The sequence below is a fragment of the Myotis yumanensis genome, unplaced genomic scaffold (genome assembly GCF_028538775.1).
Source record: "Myotis yumanensis isolate MYYU_CA2020_CCGP unplaced genomic scaffold, mMyoYum1.0.hap1 SCAF_5, whole genome shotgun sequence".
NCBI lineage: Eukaryota > Metazoa > Chordata > Mammalia > Chiroptera > Vespertilionidae > Myotis > Myotis yumanensis.
In genome coordinates this window covers 22,320,017-22,337,101 of record NW_027223756.1, presented here as the reverse complement: position 1 = coordinate 22,337,101, position 17,085 = coordinate 22,320,017, and the positions used below count along the sequence as shown (strand labels likewise).

At 47.7% G+C, this 17,085-nt stretch overlaps 2 protein-coding genes across 8 annotated transcripts in view; one reads left to right on the top strand and one right to left on the bottom strand.

The window, feature by feature from the left end:
• Window positions 1-653, top strand: part of FBXO38 (F-box protein 38) — a 54,109-nt gene extending 53,456 nt beyond the window's left edge. For all 7 annotated transcript variants that reach the window (XM_070414651.1, XM_070414650.1, XM_070414645.1 and 4 more), the window contains one exon: window positions 95-653. In XM_070414651.1, the coding sequence (XP_070270752.1) occupies window positions 95-273 (179 nt within the window). In that variant the 3' untranslated portion in view covers window positions 274-653. The remainder of the gene's footprint in view (window positions 1-94) is intronic.
• Window positions 654-9,656: 9,003 nt separating this feature from the next.
• HTR4 (5-hydroxytryptamine receptor 4) overlaps window positions 9,657-17,085 on the bottom strand; it is a 141,994-nt gene continuing 134,565 nt past the window's right edge. The window contains exon 7 of the mRNA XM_070414643.1: window positions 9,657-11,888. Within this exon, the coding sequence (XP_070270744.1) occupies window positions 11,801-11,888 (88 nt within the window). The 3' untranslated portion in view covers window positions 9,657-11,800. The remainder of the gene's footprint in view (window positions 11,889-17,085) is intronic.

The window sequence follows — 17,085 nt, the reverse complement described above, 5'->3', positions numbered from 1 at the left end:
GTATAGAGGCACATCTCATGGACCAGCTTAATCAAGCGGCTTTCCAAATGCATCTGATAATAATACGTTTCCCCTTTTCTTTCTAATTTCCAAGGCACCATCTATGCTCCTCGAAGGAAAGGGCAGCTGTCAGCAGATATCTGTATGGAGACAATCGGAGAAGAAATTTCAGAGATGCGTCAGATGAAGAAGGGGGTGTTTCAGCGAGTGGTGGCAATTTTTATCCACTACTGTGATGTCAATGGAGAGCCGGTTGAAGATGACTACATTTGACTGGTCCCTCCTAGTTCCCTGCTGTTTTGGCAGAGCCAGGGGCCGTACAGCTGCCAGAGAGGCCCCGGGGACTCGGGACTGCAGCTCAGTGTGTTACAGGAAATGTATAAGGAACGCTGAGGTTGTATACAAAGATTTGTACATAAGGAGCTATACAAAGACACTTCCCGAGTACCAGCTGTATATCATATGTTTATACAGTTTAATTTAAAAGTTCATTTTAATGAAGGCAGATCATTGGAAGGAGTTCGTTTTCTTGACTTAGTTTACAAAGTCACTGGCCGAGCCTCCGTTTACTATATTCTTCATAATCACTGTCACCCCTTAAATCTGTGCCTTTTCTTCGAGCGAAGCAGTCTGAGTAAATCTGTTGAAGAGTCTTTGTGTCTTGTGTGCTTTTTTTGTGCTATTAAGCTGAAACCCTATAGTCAGAGGTGGCTACATGTTTCTGTACAAAATTGTGGTGTTTTTTCTTTCTTGGTATTATAGTTGCCATATTTCTTAAAATCAAGTAAAAAGACTCATGAGTTTATAAAACAACTCAGTTTTGAGAGAGAAATGGGAAAGTTTCCAAAGCATTTCTAGTTATTTATTTCCACATTCAATTGTGTACATGCTTTATCTTGAATATAAAAATAAAAGTTTGCTAAAAACTTTTCTCTTGCCTTGGACCTGACTCCCTCTTTGTCAAGATGAATAGCAAATACCATGCAGAGAAGGAATGTGCTTTAAACTGGAGGTGTGGGGGAGAAATCTTAGAAACTTTTCACGGAATCCTGTACTGTATAATGATGTTCCAGTCCCAGCGAGCCACGGGTGCACTGGTGGTCCCATAAGGTTATAATGGAGCTAAAACATTCCTGTCCCCTGGTGATGTCAGCCATCTGGTAAAATCTTAGCCCAACACGTTACCGCAGTGTAAGCCCTGACTTCAGAGACATCCATCTCAAAGATGTCTGAACGGGATGAGGTCTAGGAGCCAGGCCGCATCCCCCCTCTGAAGTGCCTTTGTTTTTGAGATCTTGGTTGAGCAGAACTGACCATTTGGGCTACTTGATTTTTGTCTTCCCACACTGTATATTCCTGCTCTTACAGTTTAAATTCACCATAAAGAATGAGCCCTTGAAACCCTGGGCCCCCACCCTCCAGCCCAATTAAAGCAGAACTCCAGCCCCTTGCTCTTTCCACCCTTGGACTTGCCATGTAGCCCCAAGTGTGCTGTGTGATTTCCAGGTCTTGTGATAAAACTCATCTCCAAGTTCACCTGATGGTTATTGCTGAGGGCCCTCTTGCAATCAGAAGAACCACAAGGGCCGGTCCAACCACAACACTGGTTACTGATAGGCTGAAACCTGCACAAAACAATTGTGTGGTGATGCTGGTATAAACAACTCTGGGCTGCCAGTCTAGGAAAATCTAGTCCGTACAGTTGCAGTAGTAGGGTTGTACCGCCTGGATTTGTGTAAGTGCACTCTGATGTTTGCACAGTGACAATTGCCAGATGATGCATTTCTCAGAACATAAGCCCCTCGTTAAGTGGTGCGTGACTAGAATATGTAATTATGGTCTATACTAGAGGCCCAGTATTCATGCACTCGGGAGTGGGCCTAAGCCATCAGTCGGACATCCTTAGCGCTGCCCTGGAGGCGGGAGAGGCTCCTGCCACCTCTGCTGCACTCACTAGCCATGAGCCTGGCTTCTGGCTGAGTGCACTGACCAACTGACCACCAGGGGGCAGCTTCTGCATTGAGCAGGATCTGGCCAAAACGGGCTCTCTGACATCCCCCGAGGGGTCCCAGATTGCTAGAGGGCACAGGCCAGGCCGAGGGACCCCACCGGTGCATGCTCACCAGGCCAGGGAGGGTAGGAGATTGGCCAGCTGGGGAGGGACCGCAGGAGGGCTCCAGGGCATGTCCGGCCCATCTCGCTCAGTGGCTGGACCCCAGCAGCAATCTAACCTACCAGTCAGAGTTCCCCCTGGTGGTCAGTGCATGTCACAGCAAGCGGTTGAGTGGCCTTAGCATATCATTAGCATATTGCACTTTGGTTGGTTGAACGGCCGACCAGACGACCAGACACTTAACATATTAGGCTTTTGTTATATAGGATGAGGGGTAAGGGCCCTGAGAGCTTATGTAGTCCAACCCCCTCATTTACAGGCGATAACTGAAGGCCAGGGAGGGGAAAGCTCACCGATGGTCAGGAGCTGGGTAAGGCCAGGTAGCACAAGAATCTAAGTGCCTGACTCCCAGGGGCTGCCTTTATCTCAATGTCCACAGAAATGAAGGGTGCCAGCAAGTTTTCCTAACACTAAATAGTGTGAATGATAATCAGTGTCTTTCTGCAAAAGTCTTTTCCAAGGCTTTTAAAATTCTTCCTATTGCATTAGGAAGGATGTTAGGCACTGCATTCAGTCATCTCTTTACTACCTTGCTTTTAACTCAGTTAACCTTCCTTTTAACTAAGAGTGTGTTCCATTCTCCAGGTTAGAACGGTGATCAGTAAAAAACTGGAAAAAATATAGAACATTCTAGATCAGGGGTGGGCAAACTTTTTGACTCGAGGGCCACAATGGGTTCTTAAACTGGACTGGAGGTCCGGAACAAAAGCATGGATGGAGTGTTTATGTGAACTAATATAAATTCAAAGTAAACATCATTACATAAAAGGGTACGGTCTTTTTTTTTTTTTTTTTTTTAGTTTTATTCATTTCAAACGGGCTGGATCCGGCCCGCGGGCCGTAGTTTGCCCACGGCTGTTCTAGATGCTTCAAAATAATACAAACCCCCAACCTTCATTTTAAGATTAAATCCAAACCTCATTTTTCACTGTCCCCAAATAATCTAACTCAGCAATTTTCAACCTTTTTCCTCTCATGGAACACATATACTACTAAATTCTGTGGCATACCAAAAAAATATACTTTTGCAGATCTGACCCCAAAAAAGGTATACTTTGGGTTCATTCATACGGGACAGCTATTGTTGTGTTGGTTCTTGTCATTTTTTTAACTTGACAATTTAAGGGAAAAGAGGTCCGAGACCCTGACTAAATAGTCAGATATTGCATGTTTTAAAAAAATATTTTTATGTTTTTATTTCAGAGAGAAGAAGGGAGAGGGAGAGAGAGATAGAAAGATCAATGATAAGAGAATCATTGATCAGCTGCCTCCTGCACGCCACGAGGGATTGAGCCTGCAACCTGGGCATGTGCCCAGACAGGGAATCAAGCATGACCTCCTGTTTCTTGGGTCAGTGCTCAACCACTGTGTGAAAATCGCGGATCTAACTAATGCTTAGAGGAGCCACTAGAGGTCGCTGCTTTCTAACTTTTGTTGATCAGTCTCACTTAATGCATTGTTAGAACAAGTACAGCAGGGGGCGCTGAAGTCATTCTACAGCTGCCCAGACTGGACCAACTAAAAACACCGAATTTGGAAGATACATACTATAGAAGGCTTTTGGTAGATGTCTATGGAATGAATGGCTAGATAGTGATTGCCTAACAGCAGGATCAGCACACTTTTTCTGTAGAGAGCCAGATAGTAAATATTTTTATCTCAGTTGTGACAACTGCTCAACTCAGCTCTTGTGGTGTGAAAGCAGCCATAGAGGATCCATCAACAAATGGGTGTGGTTGTGTTACAACAAAACTTTATTTATGGACACAAATTTGAACTGCACATAATTTTCACACATCACAAAATACTTTTTGATTTGTTTCCAACCACTTAAAAAAAGTAAAAGCCATCTTTCGTTTACAGACTGGAGGATTTGCAGACATCAGAGAACCAAGTCATCCTGCATTCTTTAAGGATGTGGAGCTGGCACATTTTTAAAAGGCCTAAGGGCAGTGGTTCTCAACCTTCTGGCCCTTCAAATACAGTTCCTCATGTTGTGACCCAACCATAGAATTATTTTCGTTGCTACTTCATAACCGTAATGTTGCTACTGTTATGAATTGTAATGTAAATATCTGATGTGCAGGATGGTCTTAGGCGACCCCTGTGAAAGGATCGTTTGACCGCCAAAGGGGTCGCGACCCACAGGTTGAGAACCGCTGCCTTAGGGAATGTTTCATGGATGGATTCGTGAATTAATGTGAATGTTAGAGAAAGAATCAGGTTTCTCTCACAGTGTGGCCAGGTGTGTGAGTCGTAATAATTTCTCTAATTAAGAGCAGGTACCACAGTTCTTATAGGAACTCCGCATTTGGATTCAGAAGGCCTGGGTTCAGATTCTGATACCCTCAACTGACTGCTGGGTGACTTGGAGATGGTCACAAGCCTGACTCTGGAGCCTCAGTGTCCTCACACTGTAAAATGGTTAACGGTGAATAGGTAATGTGCCCACTGCACAGGGCAGTCACGAAGGCCCGAGAGCTGTCAGCACACTGGAAAGTGTGACGGGTGAAGGTGGTATCGCTCCATGGTCACCCCCTTTATTAGAAAGGTTTTCTGTTTTTCTAGTCTTTCCATAACCTTCGGTTCCTTTGACCATATACCAGGAAGGAAGCAGAGAGAACTGGTGAGGCCATTAAGAGGAAATGATGATACTACAAAAGCATGTTTAAAAGCATTTACCAAGTGCTTCTATACATCCTCATACTTACACTTCAAAATATGTCTGGCTATTATGGCCTCCACTTTACTGTTGGGGAAATTAGGGTTGAGCGGGTTAAAAATCTGGCTCAAAAACTCAAAAATAGGAAGCAGTGGAAGCAGGAAGTGGCAGTCTGACCCCAAAGCCTGTGCAACTTGAGCAAATTGTCCCAGCCCCTCAAAGGGAGGGAGGAGGCCTGGGAGCCATATAAGGGCCGCCCTCCCCTCAGCGAAGCTGCCAAGTCGGAGTTGCTGCTGCCTCTTAAGCTTGAAACCACCCAGCTGACCTTCCAATGGTCAGCACAGGCCCAGAAAGAGGCGGCGGCTGCTCTCTTGATGCCTCCAGTGCCCTCTCAGACACGGGGTACAGCTACAACATGAGCGACAACACTGCAATCTGCACAACGTCTATCCCATTAAGCTCACACAGGGCAACTAAAGAGAATGAAGATTCACGTGTTGATGTGAAATGATGTTGAAAAAGTCAATTTGCAGAGTATTTAATACAGTCTCATCTTATTTCTTTAGAAGAACAAAACAAAACTTTATACTTTCATGTGCCCATTTCTACCCGTGTATGTGCACTGACACATTCTTGAATGATATAAGCCAGCAGTAACAGCAATTACTTTTGGAGTCAAAGGGTATTTTGTTGTATTTATATTATTAGAAACTTTTGTAATGAGAATGGACTACAGAAACACATTATGTGTATAACCCCTCATTGACATAGCCCCCAAATATAGAATTTGCATATTTAGAAATGAAATACATTTAAAGTAGAGGAGGAAGGGAACACTGTTAGACTGGAGTGACCGGCAGTGTTCCAGTCTTGACTTCTGTCCCATATATGGTCTGTGTCCTTGGGCAAATCACCGTTCCTGCATAGTCTGTTTCCTCTTCTATGAAATAAAGTCAATAATCTACCCACCCAAGCTGCTGTGCGAGGCTCAGAGAGCTTGGGTAGGTACGGAGACCGTCGAGTGCCTGTGATACCGCTGTAATTAGCTATTTATAAATAACGGGAAAGCAGCAAAGGGAAGGCCAGACATTCTAGGCATGTCATCTGGGCAGCTTCACCAGGAAGCTGCAATTTCTCACTCCCCAGGGAACCACCAATCCATGCCCAAAAGATCAGTGGGGGGAAGGGGCCCAACAAAGGGGAGATAGACGCATGGTCAGTGAAGTTGGGGTGACTGGGAAAGGTGCCTGTCAGTCAAACCTGGGGACAGAGACCATTAGCCAGATTGGGTGGCCACTATACACCCTCAAACATTTGGGAAAACGCAATCCTCTAAACAAAGGAGTTTGTTCTCTTGCTCTTGCCCAGATGGCCACTGGACGAACATAATGGATGAATGGACTGCAGCTGGGAACACAAACGGAACTGGCCTAGGGCTGAACTGGACCGTTCCATGCTGGACACTGGCTTTGATCTTAGCTCTGCTGAAGCCCCAGCTACACGTCTTCCTTGGTGGGACAAAGGGAAATGGGACCCTGGAAACTCAGGGGTTCGATTCCACAGAAATAAAGCTTCTACAGTATCTCCTCCTCCCATTCGAGTCTCAGAAAATTCTTTTTCTCCGGATACCAAAGGCCACAGGTGGGGGCAAGAACCCCTTCCCATTGGCAACGCCTGCAGTGTGAGCTGATGGGACCAATGCGAGCATGTCCCCCAAGGGTGCAGGTTCCAGCTGCAAATGTGGGGCGTCAAAGTGCCTCGCACTGGGGGTCAGCAGCCCGGTGATGGTCTGAAACACACAGACCGATGCTCTCTCTTGGCTCACACATCTGGTCCTTGGGATTCACTGCTGGTTGTCCGTGACTTCAGGCTCCTGAAAAGGCTGAGGAAGATCAGTGTGGAAGGGCCTCTCCCTCTGACCAGTCATTACCTGCAACCCTCCATTATTCAAAGATGGAGACTGAGGCTCAGAGAGCAGGAGGGTGCAGAGACAGCAACAGAGCCAGTGAGAGGCCGTTTCCCACGGGAGGAGGCATGGCCCCGGTGCTCTCCAGGGGCCAAGCTGCTGCAGAAGGGAAGTCCTCAGGCAACAAGGGATGAGGGAGGCGGCCACACCCCGCTTGTTCACTGCTCTCTGCCAGCTTTGGGGCTGACGTGAATGTGGAATAAATTGACCCCCACAATGAGCAGTGTTGCACATGTTGCGGGCTGGGGGTTCGAGCATCAGACTGCCTGCCGACCCATTTGCGCCCACATTCCCCAGGTCTGTTTCCCTCAGCTGAGGTTTGCTCGTCTGTGATCCATCAGCTGAGGTTTGCTCGTCTGTGATGCAGGGGCGATTCTGGTGCTTATCTTATAAGGATTTCATGGGGATTGAATGGGATAATCCACGTAACGCACTTACCACAGCGCCTAGCAGAAAGGAGCTCACAGATTGCTGGCTGCCCTCTCTATTGCTACATTATTATTTTTATTATTAACTAAGATATATTCTCGGTGAGCCAAAAAAGGGGAGAGGGAAAGGAGACACGTAATCTAAATCAAATATAGCAGTAGTTAAAAACAAAAGGTGAACTTTCCTTGTATGTTTCCAAAACTGTGGAATGGAGCTTGCAATCACATCACATGAACTCATAAAGTTTGGAAGTTCATCTCTGGTACCTTCCCTTTCAGCCCTTCCTTGCTTAAAGGGCCCTTCCTCGGAGGTGGGGCCCCTAACAGCTCTCGGACACTCACTCGTCATCCTTTTAAAGACAAAAACCTTGGGCAAGCGGAGGGTTGGCTTCTCATTAGAACGTCATCACCTTGTTTTGTTGTCATCTATGTAGCTCCATGGCTGCTTTCTACTTATGGCAAGTAATACTGGTTTTCTATTTGGGGTACCGATATAATGTTTCCTCCCTAAAATAAACTTATGTAAGTGAAACCCTGAAGTGATTTAAATAAAAATATCACGTAAATAACAGTGCTGGCAGGATACATATTTGGTGATGCTCGTGGGAACAGTCACGATACTCCCACCAGCTCTGAGGTTTGCTCCATTTTGGGACAAGACGAGTGAGGCAAGCACAGAAAATGACACGATGTCCCAAACTCAGGCCTTCAGATCTACCCCGATTTGTTTAAATTCAAACCAAATATTCAGCCTCGGTGTTCTAGGCTGGATGGAAGAGAGCCGCAAACGATGGCTAGAAGAGGTCAATGCATTCGTCTTTTTTCCCTCTAGACCAGCTGCCACAGGAGGGACTGTGACCAGAGAAAAGCTGAGTCACAGAGAGAGAGACACTATACCGAAGAGGAAACGGGTGGGTAGACAGCACAGCACCGGGGAGACATGACTGTTGTTGTGAAGACAATATTAGAGGCAATTCAGTACAGCCTCTCCGGGTCCCTCCCCGAAGCCCACCTCCACCCCCAGCCAGACAGCAATTTTCTCAGGAAAGGGCAAGTTAGCAGCATGAAGAGGACCTGTTGGTGAGATGAGGTGAAATCCCAGGAAGAATGGGTTTTTCTACACACGCATCCTTGGGTGTCCGTTGAAGTTGGTTTTTCTCTCTTTGCTTTCTAGCTGCGGATCCTGAGCTGGCCGGGGGCGCTGCAGGGCCTCTGCCGGGACAGCCCTGCAGGCTGGACGTCAGCTTGAGGAGCAGCACAGGTGGACCCCTTTCTCCCAGGCATCGGGCAGTCTGGCTGCAGCATCCATCACCCAGGGGTTGTCAAGGCCAATCCCCTCCTCAGGGGAGCATCGCTTCTTGACAGTGCAGGCTGCCTGGGAAATGGTGGCCTCCTCAGAGAAGAGGGCAAGATGCAGGCCTCCTCCTCCCTTGGATAGGCTCGAAGGCTCCTCCTTCCATGCACATGCTCTATGACCTGATTCCCAGGAGCCAGCGAGTGAAGTAATGCCAGGCTAGCAGCTTCTGGGCGGAACAAGTCTAGCCCTGTCCTGGGAACCACTAATGTGGGCCTTTGGTCCAAGGAGACAATAAAGTTTGCTTATGAGTCCACCTCTACAAAGGAGACCGTCTTCTTGGCAATGACAAAGGCTCCTATACCCACAATTGCTGTTCTTTCCTGGGTCAGGGGTGTATGTGACCTCTACAGACACCAATCATGGACTGGCTCACAGAAGTCTATCCAGAGTGTCCAGAAGCTATGGACCAGTGACATGGTAAGATCTAATTTCCCGCCTATATTGTAATCTGTGGACCCCTGTTGCATCCAGGTTGCCCTTTAAGATGGTAGATCTGCCACTGAGAAATAATATCTCTCTATATAAAAGCCTGAGTGACTGAATGACCGAACATCCAGTTGCTATGACATGCACTGACCACCAGGGGGCAGACCCTCAATGCAGGAGCTTCCCCTGGTGGTCAATGCACTGCCACAATGGGAGTGCCACTCAGCTGACCGACCTGTCCCAGTGGCTCACCAGCTCAGTGGCAGCCACTCTCTCCCTCAGTAGTTCTGCAGGTCCAAAATCCGGAGAACAGGCTAGACACCAATGAACTAGTGCCACCGGCACGATCCTGACAGCCCCCACAGCCTCCTGGAAGTCGGCCTTGGGCACTGTGGCCACTTCCCCTCCCTAGACGCTCCGCAAGGAAGAAATGATATAAAAGCGGCTGCCAGGTGGCTCCCAACAACTGGCGCGAACGTCAGCAGGACGGATCCAGATCCTGGGCCAGCAAGGGCGTCCCACTGCCTGCCCAGAGGACCGATTGTGTCCCGCCCCCCCACCCCCCCTCAGGACAGGTGCCAGATGCAGGGCGCAGCTGGCGAGTGGCACTGCTGCTGTGATGTGAGCCTCTCCCGATCAGGACTGACTGGGTGCGAGCCCGCGCAGGCGCAGCAGGGCGGGAATGAGTGGAGCGGCAGGTGGCACTGGGCTGCCAGTTTCAGCCCAATCCCCGCAGGCCATGCTGAGGGACCCACCTGCGCACAAATTCGTGCTCAGGGGCCTCTAGTGTTACATACATAAACATGCTTGCTAAGCTCCTGGGAGAAGAAGCATTTCGCCGGGAAGAAATCCAATTGTATTTATGTATCTGTGTGTGCCCATAGGCATTTAATAGTAGATCCTACCGACTTCAGGGTGTTAAACAAAGTTTACCAGTTGCCTCGAAGCACTAAACCTATTCCTCCTCACTGTGAGCTGGTTCTTGTGAGCGCTGTCCTAGTCGTTCCCTAAGAAGTTCTTTGTGAATCAAGGAGAGCAGAAACCACATTCAGAGAGCACGTGGAGAACTATGGACCCCCAATTTCATGCATCTCTGCCTTTACCATTAAAAGAAGTAAAGAAAGGAAAGCAACTCTGAGGAGGCTTATTAATCCTCAGCATGGGGAGGGTCCCTTGGTGGGTGACCAACTGGCCCAGTTTGCCGGTTACTAATGAGTTTCTTGGGATGTGGGACCTTCAGTGCTGAAACCAGAGTGGCTGGTCACCCTGGTCCTATGTGGAGTCTGACCATCCTTCGTACCATTTCTGGGACAGAGAGAAAAGGGGGAGGTAATGGATTCTGCCCTCACGGGTGAAATAGGGGATAAGGAGGCAATGTGGCTTCTGAGATCACTCAGGAAAGGAAGCAGGATAAACAGACCAGGTGGAAGGCCAAGGGGAGCTGGCGAGGTTAGAAAGGTCTGGCGCATCTTTGCCTTGTGGGGTGTTATCACATATGCACCCCGCCATCACCCACACTGTCTGTTCAATGGGCTCCTATAAGGACCAACAAGCAATCCTTTCGATAGGGTTTTTATCAGCAACTACAAGAAAGGCAACTGAGCCTCAACCTGGGGGCATAATTCACCCCAAGATAAGGTAATTTGGTGGTAACTTTGACATCAGGGAAGCTTCTACGTAGGAGCATGGAGAAGGGTAGATGCTGGTGAAAGATGTAAAAAAGCGGTAGCACAGGAGCTTCACAGGCAGGGGCCAATGAGGTTCCTAGAAAGCAAGTTGGTCTGGGGCTCTGTCTTTGCCAAAAGAACCAATTGTCCTGACCGAGACCAGGCACGGACTCAGCACAGGGCCCCGAAAGCCACTCAACTGATTACAGCAACTGAGTGTTGGTCCCCAAATCGGAGTGGTAGGACCATTCTCAATTGACGTTGTGGGTAAAGGCGCAGGCCCTCTTTGCATTGTCACGGAAGGGAAGTCAATCAGGATTCATTCCGAATGACCTCAAAGTCAGTATGCCAAGGAGAGAATGCCACCTTTAAACAGATGCGCACATAGAGCTGGTAATAGATCTGAAACCAAATCCTAAGCAGAGTTCCCAGAGTCTATACCCCTCAAAATATGACGAGAAAAAAAAAATGCTCATGTCTATAAACCAAAATATATTGATGCTTCTCTTGTCAGCACTTCGGTGCTTCTGGACGAGCCTCTTGGCATTGCCATCAACCTAATTTTGTTAAAAGAGCATGTCCAGAAGCAGATGGCCAGCATGGAGAGAAAACTGGAGCTGTCGAGCGTAGGAAGAATTAAAAGGGTGAGTGGGTGGCAGATCACTGCCTCCTAACAGCTAAGGGTTCTTAAGAGGAAGAGGTGGCCAACTGCATGGCCCCATGGGAACAGTGATAGAGTCGAAAGCTCTCTAAAAGAACTTCCTTTAATTAGAGCTTCCCTATGGCAGAAGGGACTGCATTAGGAGGTAGTGAGCTCCTGTCCCTGGGGGTGTGCAAGCAGAGATTGACCAACTTCCAGGGATGCTGTGAAGGATGCTACTCCTGCGTTGGGTGGGAGGCTGGAGCTGACGACGCTTGAAGTCCCTTCTCAACTCTGTGATCCTCCACGTTCTGGTCTCAGGGCCTGTCCGACACGGGCGGTCCTCCATGACCTTCCCGGGCCCTGGGCCCCCTTTCTCATACCTCACTGGTGGCGATGAGGGTCAGGAGAGGTGCCAGGGTGTCCTGTTCATGCAGACACAAATGGGAATGAATGGCTTAGCTGTGAGCCAGGTCCTCAATCAGAAGCATGATTCCAGGGATTCTGGGTCAGTGTGTATGGGCAGTTTCTCGAGTTCCTGGTGATGCCCGCTGTGCAGAACTGTGTACCTTGGGAGGAAGGAAAGCAAGCATGAGAACTCAATAGGCCCCTTTCAAATGCACCGAGGAGAGCACTCCCACCAATCCTCATTTCCTTTCTACTGCTCGCTTCTGAGAGCATGCTGTCTGCGGGGGGGCTGAATATGAGGCAGGGGTATTTCCTCAAAATAAGGTCCAAAGAATGCATCCACATTGCTCATTTTAAAGGTGAGGGACAGAAGACCTGGAGAGAATAACAGGGTTACTCAGACACTGAGTGGCAGAGCTGGGACCAGGCCCCAGATTCTTTCCTCCGTGCAAAGCCTGGGGCTCTCCTGTTACTCACCGAAATGGACCCTATGTACCCCCTCAAGCTCTACCGGCACATCTCTGCCAGGGACTGTTCCGGATTCAGCAACATCCAAGTGCTGACTGAGATCCTAACCCACTCAGAGCCTGAAAGACAACGTAACTGCATTTGTTCCTTTCGGGGACATTTGGAAGAGCACGTCCATTAGATGAACCAAACAGCAGGTTGAGTCCCAGCATCGCAGTGAAACTGACTTCTTGACAAGTGTTTACTATTTTTCTGCAATATCACAGGGTTGCACTCAATATGCTAATTGCATTGCAATCAGCTTCAATTGCATGCAAGTCTTGTCACCAGAAACCCAGATTCCAGCCTCTGGCAGTCATTGTTATGAAATTTCTAGAGTGTTTAGGAGCACCATCCCCACTCATTTCCTGAGACCAATATCAAACCCATTCAGTAAAACACACACACACACACACACACACACACACACACACACCAGTTTGTTATTTGGCATTATATGTTGACAACCAACTTGATGGTTTATCATGAGTTACAGTAATGCTTTGCTTTGAATTATATTGATTGCTTGTATGTACCAGGGACTGTACTAAGCCCTCTCCATGCATTACCTTATATTTAATCTCACAAAAGCCCTATGAGATAGTATGATGTTCATTTTTAAGTTAAGCAAAATGACACAGCTTCAGTGACTCTCCTAAAGGAATACTGATAATATGTGAAGATACAGCCCATCAAACCTGGTCTATCTGGTGCAGCACCCATATGCTTACCTGGTTCTCACATAGCCTACGGACCAGTGTAAATTTAGAACAGTGAGTCTCAACAGGAGCACCGAATAGACATTTTTGGTTGTCATGGCAGGAGCGGTGCTATTGGCATCTAGTGGGTAGAGACCAGGGATGCTGCCAAATATTGTCCAGTACACAGTACAGTCTTCCAGAACAAAGACTTAACTGGCCCAAAATATCAACAGTGCCAAGATGAAGAAACCTTGATATAGACCGAGTTCCCAGACCAGGCTCTGTCAGCTACCATCTTTGAGATGTTTGCAAGTTCTGTAACCTCCCCACATGTCATCTCCCTCCCCTGTAACTGAGGGTGCTGGTGCCTGCATCATAGCACCAGCAGCTGGATGAAAGAATGCAATGCATGCAAACAGCAGCACAGCGTCTGGCACAGAGTAGAATTCCAATACACTGAAACCCAAATTATCCTCCTCATTTAGTTCTGAGAATATAAAAATGATGATAATAATATATGGATAGCAGTTTATTATTTTAAAATATTTTTCTCCTTTATTTCCTTGATAGGTAAAATCTAAAAGGACTCAAGATATGATAGACTACCAGATGTTGTCTTCCTTTCTGATCAAAGTCCCAAGCCCTGGTTTGGTAAGCAGGCATGCTGAAGCAGAATGAATTGATTTTTCCATACATAACTCCTGCAGGCCAGTCAAGGCCCACAATTATCCGGAGGAGAGAGTGAGGCTCATGGCAGCTGAGTGAGTACTTAAGCATTACGGTAAGTGAGTGGCAGAGCCTGGCCAGGAGCACAGGCAGACTCCTGCCCATCGCTCTTACCCCTGAGTAGCATCATTAATGACTTAAGTCCAGGCGTTCAAAAAAGGGCTTCGAACCTAACACCCCATGAAATGGGACTGCACTCCTGAGGTACAGGGATATCCCTGAAGTGAATACTTGTGCAGGAGAAACTTAATGATAATAATGAGAAATACACAGCTCCATTTATTGCAAAGTGAGGATGTGTGTTGGTAACAGTTTTAGTAATTACATATATGATTTTATTTATATCATTCATTTTCCACAACCCTGAGTGCTAGCTGCTATACTTAGATCTACTTTACCGATGAGAAAACTGAGGCTCAGAGAGGTTAAGCAATTAATGTTAGGTCACAGTCTCCATGATGCCCACACTCTTAACCTCAAAACACACTCCTGAACCTGGCCAATAAGTCAACTTCAGTAGAAATCAATGGCACTTTCTCCTTCCCTGTGTTCACATAAAGAGAATGTCCTAGTTGAGGAACCAAACTGATATTACTGATCGTAGAAGATGTGCTGCCAGGGAACGCAGGCACACCTCAACAGCAGCCGTTCACACACCTCTCGGAGGGCTCTATTTCTCCTGTGCTAAAGAGTGGGTTGTTCAGGAATAACGAGAAAAGAGTGTGGGACTGGGGTGGGTATTCCAAGTGGAGGTTCTCTTTGTCCTGCTGCAGTTGACTGGGGGTGAGCAGACAAACACGTTTTCTAGTTGCCATTTTTGGGTGGGTCCTGTCACCACGGTAGGCCAAGTGATACCCACAGAATGGAGGGACTAGTGTGAGATTTCCTTGGCAGGACTCGGGTAGAGGGCCTTGTGTCTCAAATGGAGTATGGCCTGCAGAGGCATTCCCTGGGCTGGGGTAGTCCCCATTCTTCGTGAGATGCATATATTTTTAATTTGGTATTTTCACTTTGACAGTAAATCAACAATTTAAGTGGATTTGGGACCATCTGGATGGCCACCTTATGAAGTCACATCACCTTGTGAATTCAGGTCGCCTTTGCATTCGGGGCCCCCCTGATGTTGCAGTGACAGTGGCTAACTTTATGCAGCGCCTCTCTAACTGGGGTGCACGGATCCCACGCGGTCTGCGGGCATATTCATGGGGATCTGCGCATCCCCGATTTGAGCAATACTGGGGCAAAGAAAGCACACATTAACAGCGGGCAAACTAATGGCATTCAAATCCTGACTCCACCATTTACTAGTTGTGTGACCTGGTCAAGCAGATTTAGTTCCAGGGGACATATTGCTTTGTTGTGATAATAAAATGAATATCTTTAAGAGACTTTGCAAAGGGCTGGATACACAGTGAGAGCAGGAATCATTACTGTTGAGGAATCCAAGGCTCAGGACGCGTGACTTCCTCAGAGCTGAATGGTTAAGTATAGGCTCTCGAGCAGTGGTTCTCAACCTTCTGGCCCTTTAAATACAGTTCCTCATGTTGTGACCCATAAAATTATTTTCGTTGCTACTTCATAACTGTAATGTTGCTACTGTTATGAATCATAATGTAAATATCTGATATGCAGGATGGTCTTAGGCGACCCCTGGAAAAGGTCGTTTGACCGCCAAAGGGGTCACGACCCACAGGTTGAGAACCGCTGCTCTAGAGGCAGAATGCCTGGGTTGACGTCCTGCCTCTGGCATGGACTAGCTCTGTGATTATTCCCGATGTCGTGGGCATTACATGAGATGATGCCCATAAAATGCTTATTTGAATAGTGCCCACCAACAAGTACATACTCCACTAATGTTAATTAATACTACTGATATTTAATGATCCAGGTCAGACTCTAACCCAGTACTTCATTGATGATTCAGTGCAGGACTCCACTCCTTAGTAGTTGATCCAATGTTTGTTCACTTAGCACTTGATCACGAGGCTGGAAGAAACCTTCAAGATGGCCTTAGAGATAAAGACGTAGCCTCCCCAGGAGGCTGCCATCTGCTCAGAGTGGCAAAAGTCTGCTGGCTCTGTCTGGTGTGGGATCTTACATGCAGACCCTAGAGGTGAGGGCGTACCTGGACAGTGTCAGGTCCAGATGAAAGCTCTCTGCTGTTCCCCAAGCAACAGCAAGGCAGGAAGCAGCTTCCCTCTTTGCATTAATTTACTCAAACATGACGGGAACCACATTAGGTTTGGTAATTACCCGAGTCTACAATTCATTCACTGAGCAATCAGTATCACACTTAGAGCAGCCTGCATGCGGTAATTAGTGGCATAGTAATCGCCCCCTCTGCTGCCCAGCTGGGCATTATAAGGAAATGGTTAGACTTTATTTCATATCACACCCTTACGGCAGTGCTCACACAGGGGCTCTTGCAAGGAGATTTTTAATTATTAAAATATAAGGCACAGGGGTTTAAAGAGACTCAACCCTAAGGAAGAGTTTCATGGAAGTTGGAGCCCCACCACCTGGAAATGAGGATCTCACACTGTTTTCTGGATGTTCAGGGAGGAATGAGACTTTCAAGTCCTAGACATGTATGCACTCGGCCACTTATTTATCTAAAACTGTATTTTGAGTGCCGACCACAGTCCAGGCACTGGGCCGTGCCCTGGCGCTATCAGGGCAGCGAGAAAAATCTACGCCATCCCTGTCCTCAGGGACCTCACAGCGGAGTGCGGGAGACTCACAGCGAGATGCCAAAGCACAGCCAGGAAAAGTGTTGGGAAGGAGAGGCATTCGGTGATGCTATGAGAGAATTCACGGGGGCATGAGGCCAAGGTGAATGCGTCAGTGTTCTGTGACCAAGGAAGCGATGGAGATGAAAACCGAGAGATGGGTAAAGGTTAAGCAGGCAAAGGGGAGGAAGATGCCAGCATGTGCCAAAACCCCCTGTTGTGGGGGCAGAGGGCACAGTGAGAACAGAACAGGGTAGTGCAGGTCAAGCTGAGGGTTAAGACTCGGGAGACTGAATCATGCTAAAGCGTGTTGTGCTCATCCCAAGAGCAGCAGAAGGCAGGCCAAGGTTGTACATAGAGTGAGCTCATGAGGACTTTAGTTCTGAAAGAACATTCTAGCTGCAGTGTGTGGCACAGACTGGAGTGAGGCTGGGGTGGGCCCCCAGAAGGTGTATTAGCTTCCTATTGCTGCTGTAACAAATTATTTCATGCCACAGGTGATTTTCAAGATGTCCAGAGAGGTTGGTGGCTCAGAGATGTAAGATGTAGTGGTGGAGGTGTCGAGAAGCAGTCAGGTTCAGGATATATCTGGAAGGTAGAGTTGATGGGACCATTGATGCACTGGACATGAGCCAAGGAGGGCACTGGAGGCATGGCATGGGCTGACAACGGCATGGAGGCAGGAACGAGCGCTG